The 26,627-nt window shown below is 28.7% G+C and overlaps 1 protein-coding gene across 4 annotated transcripts; it reads right to left on the bottom strand.

The window, feature by feature from the left end:
• Positions 1-1,039: 1,039 nt before the first annotated feature.
• Positions 1,040-26,474, bottom strand: LOC113511848 (glutamine synthetase 2 cytoplasmic-like). Of its 4 annotated transcripts, none has more exons than XM_052896900.1 (8): positions 26,326-26,416; positions 17,024-17,197; positions 15,598-15,759; positions 9,217-9,430; positions 8,522-8,594; positions 7,920-8,104; positions 4,414-4,553; positions 1,040-1,372 (listed from the first exon to the last, which is right to left on the bottom strand). In XM_052896900.1, the coding sequence occupies exons 1-8, from the start codon at positions 26,363-26,365 to the stop codon at positions 1,224-1,226; spliced, it is 1,137 nt and encodes a 378-aa protein (XP_052752860.1). In that variant the 5' UTR covers positions 26,366-26,416; the 3' UTR covers positions 1,040-1,223. The 4 variants fall into 4 exon arrangements, with proteins under 4 accessions (XP_052752860.1, XP_052752871.1, XP_052752874.1 ...); XM_052896911.1 differs by having other exon boundaries at positions 1,041-1,372; positions 17,024-17,205; positions 26,326-26,474; XM_052896914.1 differs by lacking the exon at positions 26,326-26,416 and adding an exon at positions 26,066-26,104 and having other exon boundaries at positions 1,041-1,372; positions 17,024-17,205.
• Positions 26,475-26,627: the final 153 nt, after the last annotated feature.

The following is a 26,627-nucleotide window of genomic DNA, read 5'->3' as shown; positions in this document are numbered from 1 at the left end:
ACATATTTTATATGTAGATGTAAATTTTGTAGTAGATGTAAATTTCGTTAGACAATTTTTCCTTTTTCGAACGATTTCATAAAGAAGGAGATGCTCGATTCGGTTGCATGTTTTTTTATTACCTCATTACTTCGTCAGTTTTAGATTTGGAAAATTCTTTTTTTATCTAAAAAGACATATGTGCAGATTGGTCTCATATAAATTTTATCAAAATTGGTTCAGTTGTTCAATTTTTAGATCGAAATAACTTGGTTGGTCACAATTGAACTCTTTTATGGTTTCTTTTGTGGGGTACAATCTTTAGTTATAATTCTTAAAGATATATGGAAATAGTCTGCTTGTGTATTTATATGTATGAAATGTATGTAATGTACAGGTACATATGAAAATTATATAAAAGCTTACCTACACAAATGAATAAGCGAAATATAATTAAACGCGAAATATTAAATTTTTAATATTTTATTATATAAAATAATGACACGTAAAGATTCAAATGGTTATCGTAGTTTTATTTTCAAATTAGGTTGACTCAAACCCAGTAACATTTTTCTGCGAAGCAAAGTTATGTAGCATTAAGGTCTTAACAACTTTCAAATTACTTGTAACAAGTCAGTTTCTGAAGATTTCAGAAAATGCTCTAGTGTCATTAAAAGATATGTTATAAGTTTGTTATAAGTTTGTAATTTATAAATAGTAGGTGTATACATATTAAAAAATCTTAATCAAAAACAGGTCAACTTTTGCATATATGTGTGCGTGATTAGGGTTACCATAGTTACATTTACTAGTCAGTATATGCGAGAAAATTAATTGTAATATATAGATACAAAATTCTTACGAATATATTTGAAAGTACAAGACAAATATTACATTATGATTCGTAATGATACCTATTTTTACTGATTACTTTAATTCATGGCCAAGTATACACTTATAATATGTTGTATATTAGTCTATAACCAATACGAACATATTTATATAATATCCGAACTAGTTCCGTATTCAAATTAAAAAAAATCTTTTTGATCTAAAAAATGGAGCGTTTTGAATATCACCGACAGGAGTAGAAAGCATAATTTATATTACCAACATGTTTTAAACTTTATTTATAATAAAAATATTTCAAATGTTACAATTTCTCAGATTGAATTGGTACTATTATTGTAATATATAATACAAACACAAATATTTCATATATAAATTCTGAGACTTAATTAGTACTATTCATCAAATATACAAGTTCTTAGTATGATAGATATGACTCGGTAGGGGTCAGCGTTCGATGCTGGTCGCCGGTCTTCGAGATATCCTCGTTTGTCCTCAGAAACTTGTCGTGGTATCCTCACACTGCAGCTTCTATTAGCTACACCTGGACAACAACGAACACATTTGCTTTTTTACACATATTATAGAAAATTTAAGTTCTTGAACTTACAGTATATGTATAACTAACAGTTGGAACGTTAAACTTTAGAACGGGTACACAAAGCTTTGGCCTTGTATAAGAATACTGTATATTTTATGCATACTGTATCTGCATAATATACATAGTATATCTACACAGTATATCGAAATATTAATGGTGTAAGACACATTTTCAAATTCTTGATAATAAATTTATGAATATCACAGTTTAGGGGTCGACGTTCTTATACTTGTATATTCTATTAGGCCGTTCATGACAATCATCTATCTCATAGCTATTATCTCATAGTTTATATTCTAATATAAAATATAATAAAAATATCATCAATAGCGTTAGGACATCGACTTTTGTGACTATTTAAGGACTACATTAAAAGTATTTTATAATCTTATGCATAAATGAAAAATTTAATATAGGTAAACCAGCTAAATTATTATATTTATATAAAAATCTACCTTTGAGTAATTTTTTAAATATTAAAATTGAATAATTCTGTGTTACACTTTACAATAAGAATTTAAAAAAAAATAGAAGATAATTATTATTTCATTAGTATTACATTATTTTATTAGAACTAATAATAAAATTTAATAAGTAGGTTGTAATTTGGTTTTGTGTTAAAAGTTTCGTCTTAATGATTTAATATAGGTATACATAGAACGCTTCAGTAGCGACACACTTTTCATCTAGACGAGAGGCTTAGTCGTAAAAAATCAAGTTGACCTAGATTCCGTTGATAGAAAACAGAAAATAAAAATATCATAGCGATTAATCGCAAGACAAAATTTACAATTCCGTCTATGTAGAATAACTACGATGCCATTGCTAATAAGCAATACTTATTAACTTCCGCATTCATGTGTATCTCTTGCCTTTTTTGCATATTCTTACGTAGATATATAAATTAAAAACGACATACTTATATAATATATGGTAGATAAATTATCCAAATAAAAATACGGACAAACATTTTTAATATCACATTGTGGGCTATCAAATAAAAACATGTTTCATATAATTGCAGGAAAGCTTGCCATTCTAGCTTTTTCACAATTTTATTTAACGATATTTTAAATAATATAAAAATTACAATTTTATTCATCTTTTCGTAAAAATTTCAGAGGGAAACTAGAAAAGCTGTTTCTAAGTTGGTACCTCTGTCCTATACATTTTCCCATCTTGAAGCAATTTGCTTGATGTTGTTACGTATTGAAAGGTAGCAAAGGAATTACGGATATACAACTATTTAATCCTCACGAATTCAGGAATGATAACGCATGAGAAGTACTATCAACGGACGTTATAGTGTATTCTATGATCACCAATAAAATACTGATCATGTCTATATGTCTATGTCCTATCCTGTTTGTTTTCTAATATTTAATATAAACAAAACTAATTTTTCATTATATATAGGGCTATTGTCAGATTTCAGAGAAAACCGGCAACAACGTATTGACATGATGAAGATCACGGTTAACTGTTAAGTGTATAAACATCATATGACACCACGTGTCATGTTCTAACTAATATTTGAAATTTCATATTACAAATACATACTTGCTGTTGGTAACAGGAAATGGATACAGTTAGCGTCATATGTTTGAACGTATATAATAGATTGCACTTATCCATGATATGAGATAGATACCTTACTACGCTACCTTACAGGAACTAAGAACTGGTTTCCAGAAGCCATGAAATTTCCTATTTCACCCGTAACGATGTGTATCACAGATCAATAGACAGAATATCATAATTTATATGAAAACTAAAACGTATAACCATTGGTGTTACAAAAGCTATCTATTGATATAAAACATTATCTAGCACTAAACCTCTTAGATATTATTATCACTAATGATACTTCTTAAAATACTCTTCAAAATAATTTTCACTTAAGATCTCAATTTCGAAATTTAACCTGAGTTAATAAGCTTCTATTGTCTAATTTAGTCCAAATTTTCAGATTTACTTAATAGTTATATTTTATTCGACAATATATTAGGTGTAATTACACCCAAAAATTGAAACTAAAATAGATGCGTCTCCATTACAAAATTTAATCTTAGTGAATTAGCCTCTAATACATATAATTTGGCCTAAAAGTTTTAATTTTTTTTTTCAATAATGATATATTCTATTCGATTGTATATTTAATAATTTACATTCAAAATTGAAACATAAAATAAATAGAACACATACAAAATACATATAATGCAGTAAAAATTTAAATTGATTACTATTAACATTATATCTTGTTATTGTGTATGTGTGTATGTAATATTTATATTATAATTGTAATTGTTATAATTCCCACCTCAAGTTCATCCGCGCAAAACTGACGGGTTCACTCTCATGGGTATTTTGGAAAATCTCTCCTACTGTTTACTTACGTGATATACGAAATTTGTATGAAATTTAATCTACCCAACAATTTAAATTATTATGTTGTCTGCCCCTCAGAGTTTCAGTATATTACTTTTCTTGATTTATTTTAAATCTCTCTCCACCCCAAATATAAATGTTACAATCTTTCTCAAGAGCATTCTAATGCTGTTATTCCGAGTTATGATCATATGAAAAAGCTATAGGAATACATAACATTAAAATACCTATATTGACCGAATTATCATATAAATGCAAAATTTAACGTGTTTTATAGCATTATTTTTATACGACTTGGAATGGCAAGAGAACTTAGTATTAACGACATCAGTGCATTAGTGGTATTACAGTGTAAAAATGTACATACCCTCCAGCCGCTATAGATTTTAAAAATAATTCAGTGTTTAATACGGTAAAGGCATGTTTATCTACTTTATTAAAATCTATATACTAAATATTATAATTACATCTACTACTACGTAGACAGCGTCAAATTCCCAACAATTAACTTTACAATAAATCTCAATGTCCGGTTCGCGCAAGCGGGTCCGCTAAATTGTTTTTTTTTTTTCAAACGGCAATTCTGTTTAAATTACCTGCAGTAAAATCTCTTATATGTGGCATCCCATTTTTCCCGGTGAGGCGGCGCGCATTGTCTGCGCCATTATTGGCGTCATACTCGTTGATGTGAACACCATGTCGTCGAGCCAATTTGTCTATAGCTCGTTCAATCACTCTACGAACCAAAAAGCATCAAATCAATACTCTGTTATATACGGATTTATCTTAGAACTAAACATGTTTTCGTCTAAATAAACGAATAATTGATCGCTGATATTCAATAGTAGTACAAATAAAAAATAAAGATTGGTTACTTATATATATATATATATATATATATATATATATATTTACCAGAGGGAGACTTTGTACAAAAGTCGATTGCTTGGGCACCTCTGTCCCATTCGTGTTTCAACCGTGAAGCAGTTGTGTTTGCATGACTGTGTTTCGGTTTGAAGGGTGGGATATGGCGTGAATTTACAGGGTACAGAGGAATAACACCTGAGTCCTCAGGAATGGCAACCCATGGGGGGTATCATGGGTGAAACAGTATAGTCTGCTATGTCCATGGTACTGCTCATGTCTATAGGCGACGGTTACCACTTTCCATCAGGTGGGCCGTCAGCTTGTTTGTCATTCTAAGTTGCATAAAAAAAAAAAATATATATATATAAAAAAAAAATATATATATATATATATATATATATAGTATTTTATTATTGAAATTTTAGGAATCTGTATTAAGAGCATGTTTTTCACGTTTGATCCGTTTAGGTAAATCAATTTAATAAACATTAAATGACATTTAGTTTACTGTTTCGTAACTTATTTGAAAACACTAAATTTTTTATTATATTTGCATGGAAACTACTTTCTCGCTCCTACGTAAACTCGAGGTAATTTTGTGCGTAAATTAAATAGTTTTAACAGTTATCACAACTTTTTTTTGTAATTAAATGTGCTATTTTATAATTTTCTTATCTAAAATAAGGAAAATTAAGTAAGTTTTAGGTTTTTGGCTTATTAAATACCGAGAACCAAAATTAAATAAAAATCCTTCTGCAGTGGAAAGCGATGTCGAAGAGGTATTTTTTTAATTTAAGAACTCTTCTAGAAAGTATTCAGTCTAATTTAGATTAAATAGGCTGCTGCTCTAATAATAAACTGGATAGGAAGTCAAATTGGATAATCGATGAATATTGAAAGTAATCCGCACTTGTTCGACTACAATTTAATAAAAAATATTTTATTAATTAATAAACTAACTACCTACCTAAGGATTGATTATTTAGTCAATCCTTGTCTTTATGTAAAGCTGTTGAAGTTCATACCAACAAAATCAAGAGTATATCAATTTATTTTCTCATATTATTAGTATTTATTTCGATATTAAATCTTTCTTTAAGTATATACTCGGAAAACAAATTAATTTTCAATAAAAAAGATACGTTAGAACCAATTTGTTATTCATTCCAGTCTAATTGTATTGAATACAATTTCGTCGAATAGAAATTTGACTACAGGCTATAGAAAATTAAAAGAGTGCAGAAATTTCATTAATTTTGTTCCTCAATTATTATGCTAAATTAATCTTAATAGATATTGGTCGTGCTATTTATGGAAAATAATTTTTTGTAGATATTGGGATATAAATGGGAAACAAACTGTCGACCCACCTGATGGAAAGTGTTAAGCGTCGTGATAGACATGAGCAATATCATGGACATCACAGTAGTAAATACTGTTACAGTAATATACTGTTTCGCCCAAAATACCCTCATGCATTGCCATTTTTGAGGACTCAAATGTTATGCCTCTCTACTCTGTACCCTTGATGCCCATAGTACCCTTCAATACATTGCTCTCATTTTCGGCCTTGCCCATTCCAAATGATTTTACTAGTTTATAGATATACATATACATTTGGGAGTTAGATTTTCGTTCTTTTTTTACGAATAATATGGAAAAATATGATTAAAAAGATATTATACACATATTCTTATGATGTAACAATAAATAATACAAGTAGGCATATATCGGTCCGGAAAAACGAAGCGACTTCAATCGTGAACGAACCGATAAACGAGATGTTTGATAGATGTAAGCACGCAATATTTACAATGCAGAATTCATTGTAAATATTGCGTATTTACATATGTTTACATTTTGTTTCTCTACAAAAAAAGACGCCACTTCAATTATCACAATATTAAAATGGGACCAACACAGGACGAAATGCAATCGATTGCAAAACGTTCAATATACATTTGCATAATTGTGAAAATGAAAAAATGAAAATCCCGTGGCGCTGTTGCTTTACGTTACTCTGCGTTGCTTTGCATAAATGAGATCCCAGAATCGATTCCCAATTGAGTCAATTTAGGAAACGAATTTTCTGAATTGGCTCCGATTTTGGTATTCTGGGCTGTGCCTCGAAATGTTTGTTGCTTGTCTCCTCATAACACAGGGTATCCTAGCTTGCAGATCAGATGGATTAGGGTATTTATGTGATACTTATTATAATCAATACAAAATCGTAACAAATCACAAAAAAATATCACACTATTAAAAACCTTGCAGTATACCTAAAAACATATTTAGTAAAATTTTTAAATAATTTATCAATAATTGTTAATAAAATAGAGAAGCATATTTTTGTTCATACACTAAACTTTTTTTGAGATAAATATTTATGAATTCAGAAGTTTTGATAAATTACAAAGCCTATTTATCTATTGAGTTAATAAGGCCATTCTGTTGCGGTATCTATTGGAATTCATATCTATGACATCAATCTCTATTATCAGAGTAAATTTTTTGCCCCTTCAATCAGATAACTACATTCTTTAGATAACTACATTTCTATAGTACATTATTTTTATTCTTTTTTGAAATCGTAGATATTATCGCAGTACTTAAAAGTTAGCTAAAACCAATTATTTTCCAGCGCCTTCCGTTTATCTAAATAATTGTTAATCGGTGATAAAAAACATGGAGGTAAATGATAATTTTTATGTGCACGTAGCTTTCTGTCAAAGAATTTATGTTAACATTTTCTAGATTTCCGGAAATACTGACGCTTATTTATATGTAAATAGATAAATATCGAAGGTTGTTTTCAGTGTAATAAATCGTCGCTTTTCTGTTGTTTATTTCCCTTCCTCCATTCTCAGTTGAAAATGATTACGCCAGGGCTTTTGTCAAGTTGTGTAAGTCAGCAAGAGATGATCAGTGATAGTAATTGAAAAGATCTCATATGAGTAAGAGACATACACAGCATATATGGTTGGTTACTACTGTAATATTGTACTGTAACAAATGCGAAGATAATAAACAAAAATTTAAGATAGCAATTTATTCATTTCATTGCGTTTTTGTAATGTACGAATGAGAGCGAGTCTGTTATTTTTTTTTATCCCAGTACATAGACCAAAAAATGGAATGGGCTTCATGTCTCAGCCAATTTTACTTTAAAATTAACAGATATCTATTTAAATAATATATTTATATAGGTATATTAAGATAAAATTATGTTACTTACAGTATACCATCATCCTCTCTCATGTCCTTCGATGAAAAATAGACAAAAGTTCCGTTTCCCGGCCAATCTGGTACTGGCTGAGGTTCAAAGGTTGCCACTGTACCATACTCTTCAGCCAAACGAGCTAAAATATAGCGAGCCATCCAAAGATCGTCGCCAGATCGAATAGCTGGACTAGGTCCTACCTGGCCAATAAATATAAGAAAATATTTACACATTTTATCAACAAGATATATAAAAGTTATTTGTAAACTCAATTCAGTCAATTTGTGACCACTTATAACAGCGTCGATATATCAAGTATTCATAAATATTTTCACGGTAATTAACTCATTCATATAATCTGTAAAGTTATAATAAAATGAATAATAATTATTTTTCGTTTTAATTGTTTGTTTTATTATGGCACTGAATTTATAGGCCCTAACACTTTAGTTCTCAGCATTGACAACGTATGAGGGGTATAATACTATACACTTTGTTTGCCCATGCTACCGTTCATGTCTTTAGGCAATGGTTACTACTTTCCAGCAGGTGAACTATCAGTTTGTTTGCCATTCTAAATTGCATAAAAAAGTAATTAATTATTTATGTATTAAAACCTGAAAATTCCACTGTGAAGGTGTACTTCCTGGATTAATTCCATTTAATTTAACACCTGCGTAGAGGCAACATCTGAAAAAGTAATACTAATTACAATGCTAGAAAAACAATAAACATCATAACTATATAGTTTATTATTTCATTGCCTACTAACTAACCAGACATACGTTGGCTTTTCAAATTCAATATGTTTCCTTTCCCTTAAACTTTTATCGTTCTATTAGGAACATTTAGCCACCTTTTATTTACCACTGCATCGTTCACTATCGGCAGGGAATCCATCCTCACACAGAACCACAATGGTCACGTAAAGTGCGATGTTAGAGGAGATTCCTCACGCGAACACTCAGATTGTGTTCTTCAAAAAGGGCGTATTAAGCTTTCTTAAGGATCAGCAAAGCGCACGTGATATCCCTGCTGTTACAAACATCGATAGGCTCCGGTAACCTCGTTTAATATCAGACAGGCCGTAGGCTTATTTGCTGCCACAGTAGTATAAAAAAAAATTATTAGTGATCCCATTATCACTATATATACTTTGACAGATTGATAGGTAAAGAAGTTGAAGTCGCTCAGCCAGCTAATAAGAAAATTGCGTTGCTCCTTTAATTCAATAATTTATCATTAATGATATAAACAACTAGAGGAATCTCACTGGACACAACCCAATAATATTAAAACAACCTCTAATTACCTGTAAAAAGCCTCCATTAAGTCTCTTGCAACGATTTTATTGGCCCCCGTAGCACAGTAATATGGTCCTGGTGGCGCAGGGAAGCCTCCGGGAGGCCAACCGAGTGGTCGACCATCGGTTGTGGTGAAGAAGAATTCCTGATTGAAACCGAACCATGGCTCCTCTACATCGGCTTTCTCACAAAGCATGACGCAATTCTTACGAAAATTTGTAGCTAAAGGACAATTGCATTAGAAGAATCTTATTTTATGTAATAGTAACTTTTGCTCGCAACTTAATACATGTGGAGTTTGGAAGTAAGTAACCATTTTTATATGACGTATCAGAATAAAACACAATATTACTCTTTAAGTTAGAGCTTTAGAAATACAACTGTGAAAACCACATTTAACTTGGTTCAGTAGTTTTTACGCAATGCAGGAATAAACATACAGACAGACAGACAAAAATTCTAAAAGTTATTGTTATAACTTCTTTTACTCTTATTAATACATATCATATATTTTTTTCTTGAATATCCCCTATATATAGACATAGTTAACAATTTTATTATATTAGTAACATAAAGTAAGTTTAAAAGTTAGCACCTAATAAAAAGTATATTTTCATCGAGAGGAAAGTATGATCAATTGTTAATGGGTGTGACATTTGCTGCCCGAGCCATGAGTCAAATTATACAAAATGAAAATTGCATTTTATTTCAGCTCGGTGTCACACAGGTAGATGGAATTTTCGTAAATAATATATGGTCGATATTATTCCCTGATAATATAGCTCTATAAGTAAAAGAATTTTTAAAATCGGTTGAGTAGTCTTTGAATTTATTCATTATAAACAATCAAATCTTTCCTTTTTATAGTATTATTATAGACTTAGAGCCAAATTATAAAACAATATAAAACACAACAAACACACACAAGGCTTCAACGACAGAATAAAATTTATTCTGCGTCCAAAGTAAATGAGAAGTCAAGAGTTTTCGGAACCGACCTATATGTATTTGATCCTCTCTACCTATTTCGGAATTTGCAAGGGACTTCGCGTGATAAATAATTTTGTTTAGATAATATTTTTTACTTTAAGTTTATTCATCAATAAAATATGGTACAAAAAATACCAGCTACCTACCTTTGGGATGCGCAGCGATATTTGATGGCGGTTTGAGTTATGGTAAAATAATTATCAAAGTAACTTAATATTTAGATATACATATTACAATATATATATATATATATATATATATATATATATATATATATATATATATATATAAGATTCTTTTGTATATATATTTTAAAGCATAGCACCAATTGATTTAATACGATCAGTTTCCGATTTTTTTTTTATTTTATTCTTAGTCATTGAGAACTATGACAAGCAACATCTGACAAATAAATGTCTACATTTAATAGGTTTTTTAACTGCTCGTATATTTAGAAATATTCAATTTTTAGTCTTTACACGCTTTATTTTTTTACCTTTTGTATAACATAATTGAAATAGGTAAGTATTGGCATATTTTTTTAACACAAAACAGGAAACAATTGCTATTTTATTCCCGTCGCACAGAAATGCAATTTTCTGTAAATGAAAGAATAGAGTATAAGGTATACATATAAAATAGTGTTTATAGCAATAAACCATCACAATAAATGTATAATAATAACTTAGTTATATATTACTATTTTGTATTAAATCATTGTCTTTATATTTATCATTTTTATGCAAATGTACGTATGTATTTATATATGAAAATACCCTATATTGTTTTTTTATATATATTTATTCACTTTTTACAGTATCCAGGTGTATTGAAAATTAATAAATAAATAAATTTAAAGCGAGACTGAGTAGAAATCCATTAAATAGGCACCAGCTCGATGGGAGGGTAATATTCTTTATTTTATTATCAAAAAGATTGGACTTAATATCATTGAATTTGTTGTCTTCCTAAGTAAATTCAATTTTATATATTTAAATATTAACAGCTTACAAATTATTACTGTAAAAGAATAAAATAAGAAATTTCTTATAATCTCTCAATATTGGAATAAACAAACATTGCTCGTGTCGTAACATAGCTTTATTAAAATAAATCTTAAAATTGTAGTCAAATATCTTAAAATTTTAATTAAAACTATCCTTACTTTTGGAATTATATTATTAGATAGATAGATATACTTTATTGTTTCCTCTGAAAGATTACAATAGTAAATTTATTTAAATACAAACACAAGAAATTTATTACACCGTGTTTACACTGAAGAGATTACACTGATAATACAATGGGTGGCCTTATCGCGATTTCTTCCAGGCAACCTTTGGATAGAGGAGAGTAATTATAAACAGTTTGACTGGAGGTACGAAACTGTTCTTTTTTTTTAAATACATATCACTATTATTACATAGCATAAAGTCGCTTCTCGCTGTCACTACCTATGTATGCTTAGCTCTTTAAAACTACGCAACGGATTTTGATGCGGTTTTATTTAATACATAGAGTGATCCAAGACGAAGGTTTATATGTTTAATACATGCATAATATAGTAAAGAAATACTGATAATTTTAAAGGTTTCTAATGTGATGATGTATATAAACACATTTTTTGCACTTAAATTGCGAACGCTAACTTTTTTGTAGATCTTAAGAAGGTCTACAAAAAAATCCGGGATGAAAAGTCTATCTCTTAGGAATAATATATTATATCCATTTTAATACTTTAAAAAATGGGCAATTATACAGCGGGAATTGGAAAGCTATTTACATAAATACAGTATTAATCCTTATCATTTTAAATACATTAACTGGCTTGAACATTTCATGAAGAATAATTTTCCCCTTTACGCCATGCAAATTAAATGAATACCATATATAGAATATAGAGATAGCAAAATCAAAATAATGCGCAATGAAATTAATTTCGTATCGCTGTGATTCGATCACGCTGCGCCGGCACCCCGCCGAGCCGAGGGATCCGAAAGTTCAGGTAGTGTATCAATGTAAATTAATATTATGTATAACGTGAAAATATTATTCATTTTTTATTTGTTCAAATTTAAATCATCTTTATTCATATCGACTTGTTTACAAGCACTTTTAAATCGTATTTTTTTTTAATCTACTGCAGGATTCGGAAAGTTATCTGTTGAGAAGAGCCCGCAAGAAACTCAACAGTACTCTTTTAAATCTCTGTTAACATTATATGTATTTCTTTAAATTTACTGTGTCTAAAATTACACGGTTATTAAAGTTATGATTTAACTCAAAAACTACTCAACCAATTTTACCGAAAGCTCCTTGGAGTAATATAGGCTATTTTATGTTTTCTGTAAAGAACCCGTGCGAAGCCGGGGTGGGTTGCTAAGTTCTTCAAGAAGGCATCTCAATGTGTTTTTATACAGAGCAGAAGACTGAATTTCCTTGAGTAATTTGTTATATAGCTGTGCGCTCTCATTATATTATGCTTCTTTTACCATAGTTTGTTCTACATAGTTTTAAGTAGATGTTATTTTTTGTCTTGTAATATACTTTTATGAACTTGTCCAAGTTTTGTAAATGTTGTTTTTAATGAATATATTTTTTTTATATTTATCGTATTACTAATTAAGTAATACAAGTATTATATTTATATATTTGGGATATGGTCATTGATTTGAGAATTAAATAATCTTAGTGAAAAAGCAGTTTAATAATTTTATTCTGTTAATATTTATAAGCCCTTTAAGTGTATTTTGGCAGAGGCACTCCACACTGCAATTAAGTAGTTGAAATACAATTTTACCGTAGATTTGTATATGATATAATGAACAGATTTATGAAACCAACGAGAAATACCTCTCATTGAAGTGCAATGCATTAATGAGAACAAACAGTTTTGATCGTATATTATTAAGATATGATTACCATGTTGGACGATTATCCAAAAGAAGACCTAAATATTTCTCTGGACTGACCTTGGTTAGTATTAGAATTGCATTGTCATAATCCCAGATTACCTGTTTAAATATAGTACGATATTAAAGTAATTATTATAATGATATTACATTAATATTAGATAAATGAATTATTTAATTTTCATATTCTGTATTTTCAATCGACTTAAAAAAAGAAAAGGTTCTCAATTAGGTTGTATTTTTTCTTTATTTTTGTTACCTCATAACTTCGTTATTTATAAACTTATTTGTTTTTTTTTTATCTGAAAGGATATACTTTCATATTGGTTTCATAGAAATTTTGTTTTATTAAAATCAGTTTTGTAGTTTAAATAAAAATTTGTGTCAGTAGTCAGTGTGTGTATATATATATATATATATATATATACACATACATATATATATATATATATATATATACATATACATATATATATATACATACATGGATTTATACATATATTGTGTATATTGGTGGCTTCGATAGACCTTTTTGTAATAAAACGGAAAACGGCCAACCCGCAGCGCGTCATTCAACGTCGGCTATTAATTGAGTTGGGTGTTCTTGTGATGTTTGTAACAAAGATTGTAATTAAGTTGTAAAATACATAATATATACTTCCTAATGTTATAAATGTAGAAGTTTGTTTGTTTGTTACCCCTTGGGGCCTTAAAAGTTAAATCAATCGGATGGAGTAGTATGTACCATAGGCCATTACTTACTTATCTCAATTAATAAATATAACCCGGTTTCATGGACGAAATCACGAAAGAAGATCAGTTTGTAATATAAAAAAAAATGTTACAAAACCTAGTTTTAGTTATATTCTTATAGCTTTCACCCGCAACTTTGTCCTTGTGACCGGGACATATTTAATTTCATTGACAGAAATAAGAAGTTGACTATGTCCTCCTCCGTCTCATATAGCACCTGTATTACAAATTTCATAACAGTTGGTTAACCATTGAAGTACTAAGACGTAATAAATAAATAACCAAACAAACGATCTCTTACATTTATAATATTAATAAGGGTACGTGCAAAAATAAATGGCAAATAAACAAAAACCACTATAAAGTTAATTAAATACATTAAGAGTAAAATTTGTAAAGTAAAATAGCACAATACTTATTATCTATAACTTATTCTAGTTCTGAACTTAAGTAATTTACACAATAGCATCACTCCACAACGTAAGAGTGCATTAATACTCACTTGCTAATAATATCTACCCACATGAAAAACTTATTTCATTAGACAGAGTAACAGACAAGACGGTTTATTATATTTTACTTCGCTGTATCTTATATTATGTTACTAGCTCATGGCTTTAACTGAGTGAATTATAATACCAGTATCTAATATGTTCATTTAGCATATAATTTATCCATTTATCAAATTAGATCAAAATCTGTCCAACTATTTAAACGGAAATAATCAAACATCTATACAATAATTTCTTTAAAAATAATACTAGGTAAATATCGTGGTATATTTATAAATATAATATAAGATATATGAATAATTGTATAACGTCACAGACATATTACTGTTTTTGGACTCCAAACTATCTATTAATTGTAATTTAAAACAGTACGACAAACAAGTATATAAACATATAAATAGATAGACGTATAAAACGATGTAATTTTGTAATAAATTTTAATATTAATATTGATTATTAAGCATGAGACGAGCTGTGAAAGTGGATGAAATAAGCAATGACAATTGGCAAGCAAGATATTTATCTCTAAAAGAGAGATACTCATTTTTATTTATGATTGGTGATAGTGATGTTTCAAGAGAGACGGTACTATCCGTTCCTCGACCATTAAGCTCCCTTAGTCACCTTTTATGACACCCACGAAACAGGAAGAAGTAGCCGATTCTAAACGGCGAATGATTACTAATAATTATTTTCACAATGTAAAATAGCAACCGTCGCCTACGATCACGAAAAGCTCTTCACAAGCATTTCAAAATATATACTGCTCTACCTACGATTTCCCTCATGTGTACTTTATAAGGGCTAGATTGTACTATTACAGCTTACAGACTAAAACATCAAGGGACGCATAGCTATTTTCACGAAAGAACTAATGCGTGTTAGTGGCCGATGTTTACTTACTTAGGTAAGTATCAAAACTACTATATAATAATAATAATTATTATTTAGCACTTTATTGCACCATTAACAAAAATATACAATGCCAAGTGAATAATTCAAGTGAAATACAGTAACATAAATACAGACTGAAATATACACATAAAGGTACGTAAAGCGGTCTTATCGCTAGGGCAATCTCTTACAGATAACCTTTGGTTAAAGAAGAACAGATAGATTACCTATTTGCTTCACTAAGAAAAATCTGTATATTCAAATGATTTCACTAATATGTAGAAATCTTGAAGTTCTAACTAAACACTTGCAAACATTTAATACTTACAAGTAGGTTGATAGTTGTATTGGTAGGTATCCGCCAAGACTAGAATATGGTTTCCACGTCGGAATGGATCGTGATAAATCACTTGAGGGAAAATAAACGTGTCTGAATTATCTGGATTCGCCTGAGATGTGTTGCTACCATCAAAGTACCAAATGGGTAGATCTGAAATGAGCGAACACAAATACCTATTAATCAATAGCCATTAAACATCTCTGTGATCAGTAGTCGAACTATTTTATGATTATAACAAAGTCGTTTCATGTATAGGTAGTTATGGTACGAACATAAACCTGTAGATACTCGTATGCTTTCCCAATATTAGGTGAACATGTGTGGGTTAGTTTAAAATTCGTTACGCGTTATATGAATTTTAAAATAATTACATGCATTCATTAGTCTATTAAAAAAATTGTTGCATGTCATTATTTAATTACCGTGTAGTGTCGGCATAAAATAAGCCACCCCATCCTGTCCTGTTAGTGTCGTAAGAACGATTAAGGGAATTTAATTATTTTAAATTATTTTATAAAATGAAGCCTGATTGCGGTTACCATCCTGCCTATCAAGCGTGGCAACTATTGGCAAAACCTTTTTACGGGGGAGGCTTATGTCAAGAAGTGGACACTTAACGGCTGATATAATAATACAAAAAAAGTTATTCGATCCATATTTATATCTATACTCTGATGGGTATCCGAATATATATCGCCAACGTTCAGGTATAAGATGATTATAAAAAAAAATTATTAAATTCTAATGTTTGTAGCTTTGTGACGTACCTACTTTTGCTGAGCCAATCGCCATGAATGGTTATGTAGACAAATACGGGGGTACTACTAGTATGTGGCAGAAAATACTCGTTCAACGGAGTTAGAGGTTCTATTACTAAATTACAAACTCGAAGTTTCGGTCAAAGTTCAAAAAGTTTCCGTACAGGTCTCCTAATTAGCCACCCACCAGTGTAATAAGGGCCTTAACCTTAGTATTTTCGGATAATATTAAAATTTAATAAGCATTCAAGTTAACAACTATACCCATACCTATAAAGCATGCATTAGATGGTCAGAATATATAATTTTATGATGAACGTTGATTTACTTTATGTGAGTAGGTACCAGATAATGTTATAATCGTCTTAATTGATACATTAAGGTTAGAGCAACTTGTGTGGAATATCTTAGTAGGGTAAAGTATACCATTAATAAATATAGCTATAAAATCTTAAATTATTTAATTTGCATAGCAAAATGTACTTATTTTTTATTTTTTTGTTATGTTTTGTTATATAACTTATTACTTGTATTACTGTGAAAGACATATGTATATGAATTGGGAAAATGTGGAAACACCCAATATTTGGTAAATTTGATTGGAAAATATTTAATATTATTTTTGTTCCATAAATAATTTTTAAATTGATATTTACCTATATGAGATTTTGGCACAAAATCAAATGTACGATCTTTTGAGCGTAAATTAATGCCGCTTCCATCTACCCAGACGTAGCTAGCCAACACCGCTTCACATGGTACTTCCAAATCTTCATATTTTCGCATAGCAGCTTTGTTCAAAGCAACAGGAGTAGTATTCATTGTGATGCCTAGATAGCTAAAACATTCGGATAAAATGATGTATAAATATTTATTTATTTATTTACATTAAAACAGTAAGTATATTAATTCCAAAGTTTCTATCAAACTTTCCTATTTACTTTTGTTTTAAACTCACAAGTGATAAGTTATTTATAAACTTAATACAAAACCGGAATCTTTCTTCTCTTCCATTAGTGCTGTGAATAGGTAATAATCGTAGAAACAGAATGCCACGTGTTATCCTTAACCAACGGTAATAATAATACTTTAATACTAGATGAATAATAATAAAAAAGAGAAAATTACGGTCACGCTTATTTGATAACAGCGTGTACATAATTCAAAATCTCCTAATTTTACAGTATTAATTTACGATTTTATATTAAAAATTAATGACAATATATGCATTATTTTATCTGAGTTATTTAGAGTAACTCAAAAATTACTGAGTATACTATCTGAGTATGAACATTTATAACTCTACTAGTGTATATCCGAGAGTTCGTCCGCATAACCGGGGTATGTTTAGTCGAAATAAAATGTAGCTTATGTTGTTTTCATATAATACATATTTTTTTATACAAAAATTTTTTGGCAAACAAGCATACAGTCCATCTGATGATAAACTCTGTAGCCTATGGACACTCGCAACACTAGGGATGTCATCTGCGCGTTTTAAACTTACTTACATCCTATACATATATTAATATCAAACTTTATTACGATTAACCAAATCGTTAAATTTTCAAGAGATCAACAATCAAAATAACCGAATCTCTTTTTCATATCTATAAATTTCTAGTTGTAACCGCGGCTTTGCTGGCGTTAAATAGTATATACAGTTAGAGCTCCCTAATAAACTTTTTTATTTTATTTTTTATAAAGTATCCTACTTTTTATTAAGATAAGGCTTATCTATCTCTAGACCAAATTTAATTTTTATTATGAGAATAAAAAATTGTATACATATTGAGTATATAATTACACCTTCTTTAGACTGATATAATCGATTTTCTATAATCAGCTTTAAAAATTTATATCCCACCATAATTTTTATCCTCTTATTTGCACCAGGAACTTCGATCAAACCTTTATTTTATTAAAGAATTTAATTGAATAAATATTTTGCCCTGATTTTATAATTATTAATTTATTATTTTTATTTTTTATTCAACGTATATTATATTTGACATGATTGGTTTTTGGCGAATATTGAGAAATACTAAAATTAAGTTTTTTATTTTTAATAAGATATATATCATTAATTTCATGTAAATCATTTACAGAAATCTTTCTCATACAAATTTTCAACCGTATTTTTAAACACTAAGGATATAAAAGGTTTAAAAAACATCCTTTCTTATTACTTAATATGTAGTATAGTGTAAAGTATATAGACAGTAAAGATTATTGTAATTTTATAATAATATTCATATTATTTTAAGAAAGGGTTACCAACAAAAGTTACCTTGTTTTAGATTACACGCGTAAATAATATTTTTAACTATAGACTTTTGTATTTAAGATATAATACCATGACGTACCATTCGACTTATTTTACGATTATTTACATAACGATTCTTTTTTTGTTTAAAAAATTACGAGTGAAGTAATTATATATGTATATAGAATTAGAATACTTGTATATAAGTAGAATGATATATGTGTATAATATTATATTGATTTGACTGCGAAGATCAAACAAGCACCTGATAAAAATTGGTAAGAATTATTACTTCTAGTCACATAATTTGTTTCTGTAGTTAAAAGATTAATTTTTGAACAACACTTAAAAAAAGACCAAAGTCACTACAGAATACACTTTAATGCATGGTACACTTCGTTACCATTCCTGAGGACTAAGGTGTTATGCCTCCGTACCCAATACACGATATACAAATAGCACAGAGATTACTATGTATACGAATTCTATACAATTCTCCCTTAGTAATAATAATTTCATAATTATAACAACCTTACATGCACTTCTTCAATTTATAAATTTAAAATTACTTAATAATTTACAATAATGACAATTAATACATGTTTTTAACTAAAATGATAGGGAATTTTTAAATAAAGAATATAATTGTTATGCAAATCCTTTTTTGGTTACTAAATATCAAGTAGGTATGTTGCAATTATAATTTATCATTCCTTGTTCTTAGATTTTATCGGAGCTAATTATGAATAACATCAGTAATCCGTATCAGTACCTGCATAGATTAAGGATAATAACTTTACATATTACATAGATAAAGATTAGTAAGGTTATATGGGAAATACCTAAATAAATTTTAAGAATATTTTTATAACATATATAAATTTCTATAGGATTAAATATAATACATACTTAATAACAAAGTAATGAAATGAAATGAAATTGAAATGAAATGAAATGAAATGAAATGAAATGAAATTAAATGAAATGAAATGAAATGAAATGAAATGAAATGAAATGAAATGAAATGAAATTAAATGAAATTTATTTGCTAGAAACATTGTAGAAAAGGTGTTGCATTTGTGAAGTTTATAAGATGTCCATTATGTTTCGCCACATCAAATGGCATACAAATATTAATTATTGAATTTATCCATTTTCTATTTTATACAGGTAATAATAATAAAATACTGTAATACATAATTGTTATAACAATATGGTTTGAAAACGCCTTAAATTGTTTTAAGCAGAGAATAAAAAAAAGTTTAATATACGGCGCTGTGATACATTACGTCAGCTTCTATGGTCATAATTATGAAACAAATACTAAGGTAGTAATTTATGGGAGAAACTTTTTCGATTAACTTTACTAGATAATATTTAGATTTAGTATGGTGTTTGCTGTCCTCTGAAAACACTATAATTAAACAAAAATTTTAAGTAATTCTGGAATTCTAACTCTTAAATTAAAAAAATTCTATTCTAAAAAGTAATGTTAATTTCCATTCATAAATCTTACAAAGTTATAATATTCAGAAAGTGTAGCTTAAAACACAAAACAAAAAAAAAGCAATTTTTATATTTTGTGGGTAAAATGTACAAAAGCAATGTTATTCTGTGCGGTCATTACGCTGCTCGCATAATTATGTAAGCACCTCTTCACTGTACTGTAGTAGAGTTTACAAAGTACTAATTATGTATATATGTATATCCATTGGAAAAAAATTACCAAAATAAAAAATAAATTCTAAAAAATGCAAATAATAATAAAAACACATACTAAAATGTACTTAATACTCTATGATTCAAATGTATTATATTTACACATAGATTAAGGATAGTAGTTGCGGTTTCTGTCATGTTTTTTAAATTAATTTGTCATTAAATATGTTGTTGGTAAGTAATTGCTAGATTTTTTTTTTTTACATTAGAACAGTTTATTATTATAAGCATAATATAAAATTACAGTTTTATGTACAACAAGAATTAATCAGGTTTAAAATTTTAAAATTTATACCTGGAAATATGACACCTATAATATTTAAGGTTACATTATTTTCTTTATTAACTATACAATCATCTGTAAACTCAATTTATAATAGCTATCGACACAAAAGATCTAGAGAAATAAGAAATATCTTAGCACCTATTCCTAAATTATTCGAAAGTAATAATAACAAATCTCATAATAGTGATTCATTTCATAGTACAATTAAATTCAGACTCCCTACGGAAGCAACTCTAAAGGAAAATATAAATAAAAAATGGCAAGTTGGCAGAGTGAGTAGAAAGCAATACGAAATTATTAATATGTTGTGGAGAAAAACAAAAATATTTATTGATGTAAACTCTACTACAGCTACGAATACAATCACTAAAAATAATTTATCTAAGAGAAACGGCTTCAATATAACAAAAAGGAACCCATTTTCTTCACCTCTTATGCTTCCGAAACTACAGACAACTACAGCGAGTTATATTGAATTTTATTATTTAGAAGATAATAATAATGAAAGTTTTAAAGATCAGCAGAAAATAGTTAATCATTTTAAGGAGTCTCGAGATCAAAGAAAATCTACACCTTTGTTTGCGTTTCATTTCATCGATCCTAAATTAAAAACAATGACTACTACTATTCCATACACCAATACAATAATGTTTGAAAAGCCAAGTATATATAATTTACCATTCGTTCACATCAATCGTTTGAAGAAAAAAGTTTCACTAAATGACAATACTAAAAAAACACATAAAAGTAAAGAGAAACAAATAAGAAATCAGCACTCAGATGTATTTGTTACCTGTCCTCATACAACACAAATGCTTTCGATAAACAACAAGACTTCAATTTCGCAAATAAAAGAAAATACTTTAACTATTGTACCACATAAGTTATTGACCACAGTATATGATAAAATCAAGTTTTTTGAAATATACGATCGAAACACTCGTAACAACGAGAATGCGAAAACAGTATATGATTATAATGAAATAAATCAAATAGATAATGTAAAGGAAGAGAATAATCTAAATAGCAATAAAACAATATTTCTTGAACACGTTAATAAAGGAATCGGTCATCACAATGGTTCTCATGTCAACAAATTTAATAAAAGACATAATAGAGAAAATATAATTCAGTACAAAACAAATAACCCAACGTGCAACATAGAATATACTACTAGTCGCAATTTTGAAACCTTGTCAAAACTTACTAGGTTTAATACAACTTTGAAATGGAGAAAAACTGAATTATCGAAACTATCTACTCTATTACAAAATAATGGATATAAATTATACAATAAAAGTGAAATAGCGAAATCTCATGCAAATGTATTCTATAATTTGAGTAGACGGGCTTTATGGTCTGACTATCCGTTCGCAGCTGTATATGTTTATGAACCATCACAAGTAAGTTTACAATACCCTTACTATTATAATTAAATTTCAAACAAAACTATTTCCCCTGACATGGCTTGCATAATATTTAAATTTTGCGGTAAAAACTTATCGAATGTTTATTGTAATGTACATACATAAGATTTATTTAGCATATCAATTTTATATCGAAGTACGACATGTACAAATTAAAATATACCATATCAATTTCAATATATGTAACTACCACTGATACTATATACATATCTGAATTAAATATTATTTCCAAAGACACAGTAGGCCATAGAAGCAAGTATAAACTGCCGTATTTTATCTATTCTTATTTTATAAGCCTAACAGCACAATATAGGCCAACGGCTAGACACAAAACATAGGTTTAGTTACGATGGTCAGGTACCTTGGTAAACCTATATTGTATGTTGTACTTTAATAATAACATAGGGGAACCCTAATAGTAACTTATAATTTTTTTTTATGATTCTTAAAATGACAAACAAGCTGATCATTGATGTGACGGAAAATAGTAGCCGTTGTCTGTAAACAGTATCGTGAATATTACATTGACAGCAATCTAATAATTACTTTCTATTAGTATTATAAATCTAAAAGTTTGTAAAAATGTTTGTATATTTATTACTCTATCACAATTAAATGGCTGGATAGATTTGAATAAAATGAACACATAGAACAATACTGATTCTCGCAAACAAAGCTGCGGGAAATAACGAGTTTAAGAATCATTATAAAAATAATATTGCGTTATAAACAGATACATTGTGATGCTGCAGCCATAAGTTCACATTGGCTTGTGGCAGCTGCGTCCTGTTTGTCTGGGCATTATCACAAAAATCCAGCCACAGCGACGCGTTCAGCTTTTGTTACATATTGTGGGAGCAACTGGAGGCAACCTGAACGCATAGCTTATGTCAAATACAGCCTAGTACATCCGCGTTATAGTCCCTTCGACGAGCAGAGACGCTACAATTACAATATTGGTATTTATATTATTAAAATTAATATATTTAAAAATAATATTAGTAAAATCGGAAATTATAATATTACCCATAATGAAGTTGTAACTAACCAATGAATATTTTAACCATAGAAAATTTTATAAAACACATTGCGAAAAATTTTTATAGTAGTACCAGAGGGAGACTTTGTACAAAAGTCGATTGCTTGGGTACCTCTGTCCCATTTGTGTTTCTACTGTAAAGCAGTTGTGTTTGCATAGCTATGTTTGGGTTTGAAGGGTGGGATACGGCGTGAATTTACAGGGTATAGAGGAATAACATCTGAGTCCTGACATAAGTACATTTACTCACGCAGTCGTATATATTCTATATTTCATGGATATTTTTATTTAAAATAGTTGTAGATTTATATGTAGTTTGTATGACATTTACGTAACTGTTTGGCTTTTATATTGTCATAATATATACGAATTCTCTGTGTATAGCAGGCAATATTGTAACAAAAAAAAATCACTTTCCTTAATATAACTGTTTCCCCTTCATTGGTGAAAAGAAATCTTTGAAGTCAAATGCCGTCCGTCGTTCCATTACTTTACTGTGTCAAATATCAAAAAATAATATTCAAATACCTTATTTTATTCATACTCGTATTCTGTTAAGGTATAAGGATATTCATATAGTAAGGATTCACTGTAAATTATTTTCAAACTAAGAAGGTTTTCGAAAAAAGTTCAAACGTATTTCTATTTGTATAAAAGTTACTACCTAAAAACTTTTAACTATTTTGTATGAAAAAAAATATAAATAATAATTAGCTAGTATAATTTAAAATATACTATAGGTACAGTATAAGTAAAAAAATACACCGATGAGTAATAACTAAATTAAAATTAAATTATAAAAATACATCTGTTATGTTATAAATTATATTAGTTATATCTTTGGGCATACAATAGTACAAAAATCAATATACCCAACCAGGTCGACCTCCTTGCGGTTCTCCCTGGAAACTATCATGGTTGATTCCTGATGAATTCATCATGATGGACTAACTGGCCTGTTTTCATTCTCATCTAACATCTTTTACTGGTGCTCCGCCAGCGTATCCCGTTAGCGCAGGCGGGATTACCATACCATTTTCACCCATCAAAAAAAATAGCACAAAAAAGTACAAGTGCCTACATATTAAATAAATAGTTTAATGTTTAAATTAATTTCATTGCGTATCATTGCGTAGTGGCATACCATCCCGACGTACAGTTTTTGCAAATATTATGTGTTTTAATCTAGCTGACAGTCTACTTTGTGTCAATATAAATTACCCACTAATCTAGTCTCACTAACTATCCTGTGATGAAAAAACTGTTAATAAAACAATGTAATTAGAATGAAGAGAGAGGGCTCGCCCTCCACAACATTTGATTCAAAATACGCTTGTTGAAATATGGGCATGTTGAATATTACATTCAGCACAAGAGTAATAGTCGACAGGTGCTTCTGACTACCTGTCAATAACTACAGTACTTAATTTTCATTAACAATACTTTTTAATTTTTTTTTTTAATTCACTAACAATACTTTTCAATTTAACTTTCATTTTCTGCTTTAGGAATCATCAAAGTAATTAATGCTATGTCTTCTTCGTGCCCTCAATGGTCACCGCTAGCTTTGATCTCACATCAATACACAACAAAACAAGAAAGCATAATGGCTTTTGCAGTTGGATGGGGATTAGACAGGTAACAAATAATTTTACCAATATTATAAATACAACAATTGGATGGCTGTTACTCAATCATGTTTAAACCGCTAATTAGATTTTAATGAAAATTGATACACAGATCATATCCTAGAATAATTATAGGACACTTTTGTCACCTTTATCTTTATTTTTTTTTTTATCTTTTAATCACAACAAAGCAAAGCCACAGAACATAGCTAATTTTATTGATCGGCCTAACCCGCTATTCATAGTTTTCAACTTTTACATAGATTTACATACTTTATTCGTTTTTTGGTTATGTAAAATATATAAACACAACATATTTGCATGAGTGTTCAGATTATGATTTATTTATTTCAATTTGATTTATATTACAATTAAATATGTACGTTAAAAAATATAAAGCATTTACGTTGAGTGGCTATGCTTATTTATACAGTTATTTTTACGTTTTATACACTTTGCTGAATAGAATATCTTGTGATAGATAAACGACTACATTAATGTACTAGCATACTCGTATTAAGTATATAGTATAAAAGACAATGTAGTGACAGAATAAAAGAAAACGGATTTTAGATCTAGGATGATTTGTACTTGAATAAAAATGAGCTCATCACGGCGCGACGCTTAAATTTGACCACGTATGCCGCTCACGATTTAACGGTGATAAAGAGAGCAACAAAAATAAACGGAGTTTTTTCCAGCAGGAAATTATATGATGAAAATATATTCATTTTATTGTGTTTGTATACACATAACTCCACAAGAGGAAATGGCAAAAGGAAAACGTTCATTAAATCGCAGAATATTAACCATGAGCCCCATGGTAGTCTATTATTTAGAACCATCTTCCAAAACAATAAGATTTATAATGTGATAATATTTTTATATTGTTTTGCGATATCTTGAGGTAGAAACATTTAATTTTAAACGTAGTGGACAAAAAGTTAATTATTAATGTTATTATTTGCATTTTTTAGAGTTTATTTTTTATTTTGGTCAATTTTTTCCAATGGATATATATATATATATATATATATATATATATATATATATATATATATATATATATATATATATATATATATATATATATATATATATACTGAAGTGTATGAATATAAATATATGAATATGAACGTATGTGAATATTCTGAATATTACAATTAAACAATTAAGTAGAAACCTTATTTTAAATAACGTTTCTACTTTAATGAAATTAGATGTACAAATTTATCATGCCTTGGATTAACAGATAGGCTATTATTAATCTTAACACAGGTGTATTTCATCGTAAATTAGAATTAAACAAAAGAAAATTGGGTACTCATAATACCATTGAAGCGTTTAAGTGCAAGAGTAACAAACTTCGAAACTTCTTTACAAACTTTCTCTGTAGAGCATAAGTAGGTACATGCTAATTATGAATTCCAAGTCGTTACCAAATTTAAGGGACCTATACTTTTACTTTATATACCCATAACTGAAACACTTCTAAAAAAACGAGTGCCCCATGTCTGTAAACAATTTATAGTGTTATAAGTATAGAATAATGTCTATAATTAATAAAGAAAATAATATGATTCCAATACTCACACAAAAGACGAAGAGAGAAAGAATTATTTTCATTAATCATTTCTTATCTATAATGTTCACTATATGTTTGCGAGTCGCCGAAAGACGTCACGTATTGAATCATAAAATTCTCCACATCACATACATTATCGATCTGTGTACCTATAGTGCAATAAAATGATGAAATATCGCTATGGTGGTACGGTACGCAGAGAAAGATGTTAATAAATATTTTTGTAAAACAGTTATATTTTTATTTTATTGATTGAATTAGATAAAAGTATCTAGAAATGTAGACTATAAGTAATATTGCTTATTACTAA

Source organism: Galleria mellonella, unplaced genomic scaffold (assembly GCF_026898425.1).
Source record: "Galleria mellonella isolate WM207_F2 unplaced genomic scaffold, CSIRO_AGI_GalMel_v1 utg117, whole genome shotgun sequence".
In the NCBI taxonomy this organism is placed as follows: domain Eukaryota; kingdom Metazoa; phylum Arthropoda; class Insecta; order Lepidoptera; family Pyralidae; genus Galleria; species Galleria mellonella.
This window is presented reverse-complemented; position numbering and strand designations above follow the sequence as displayed.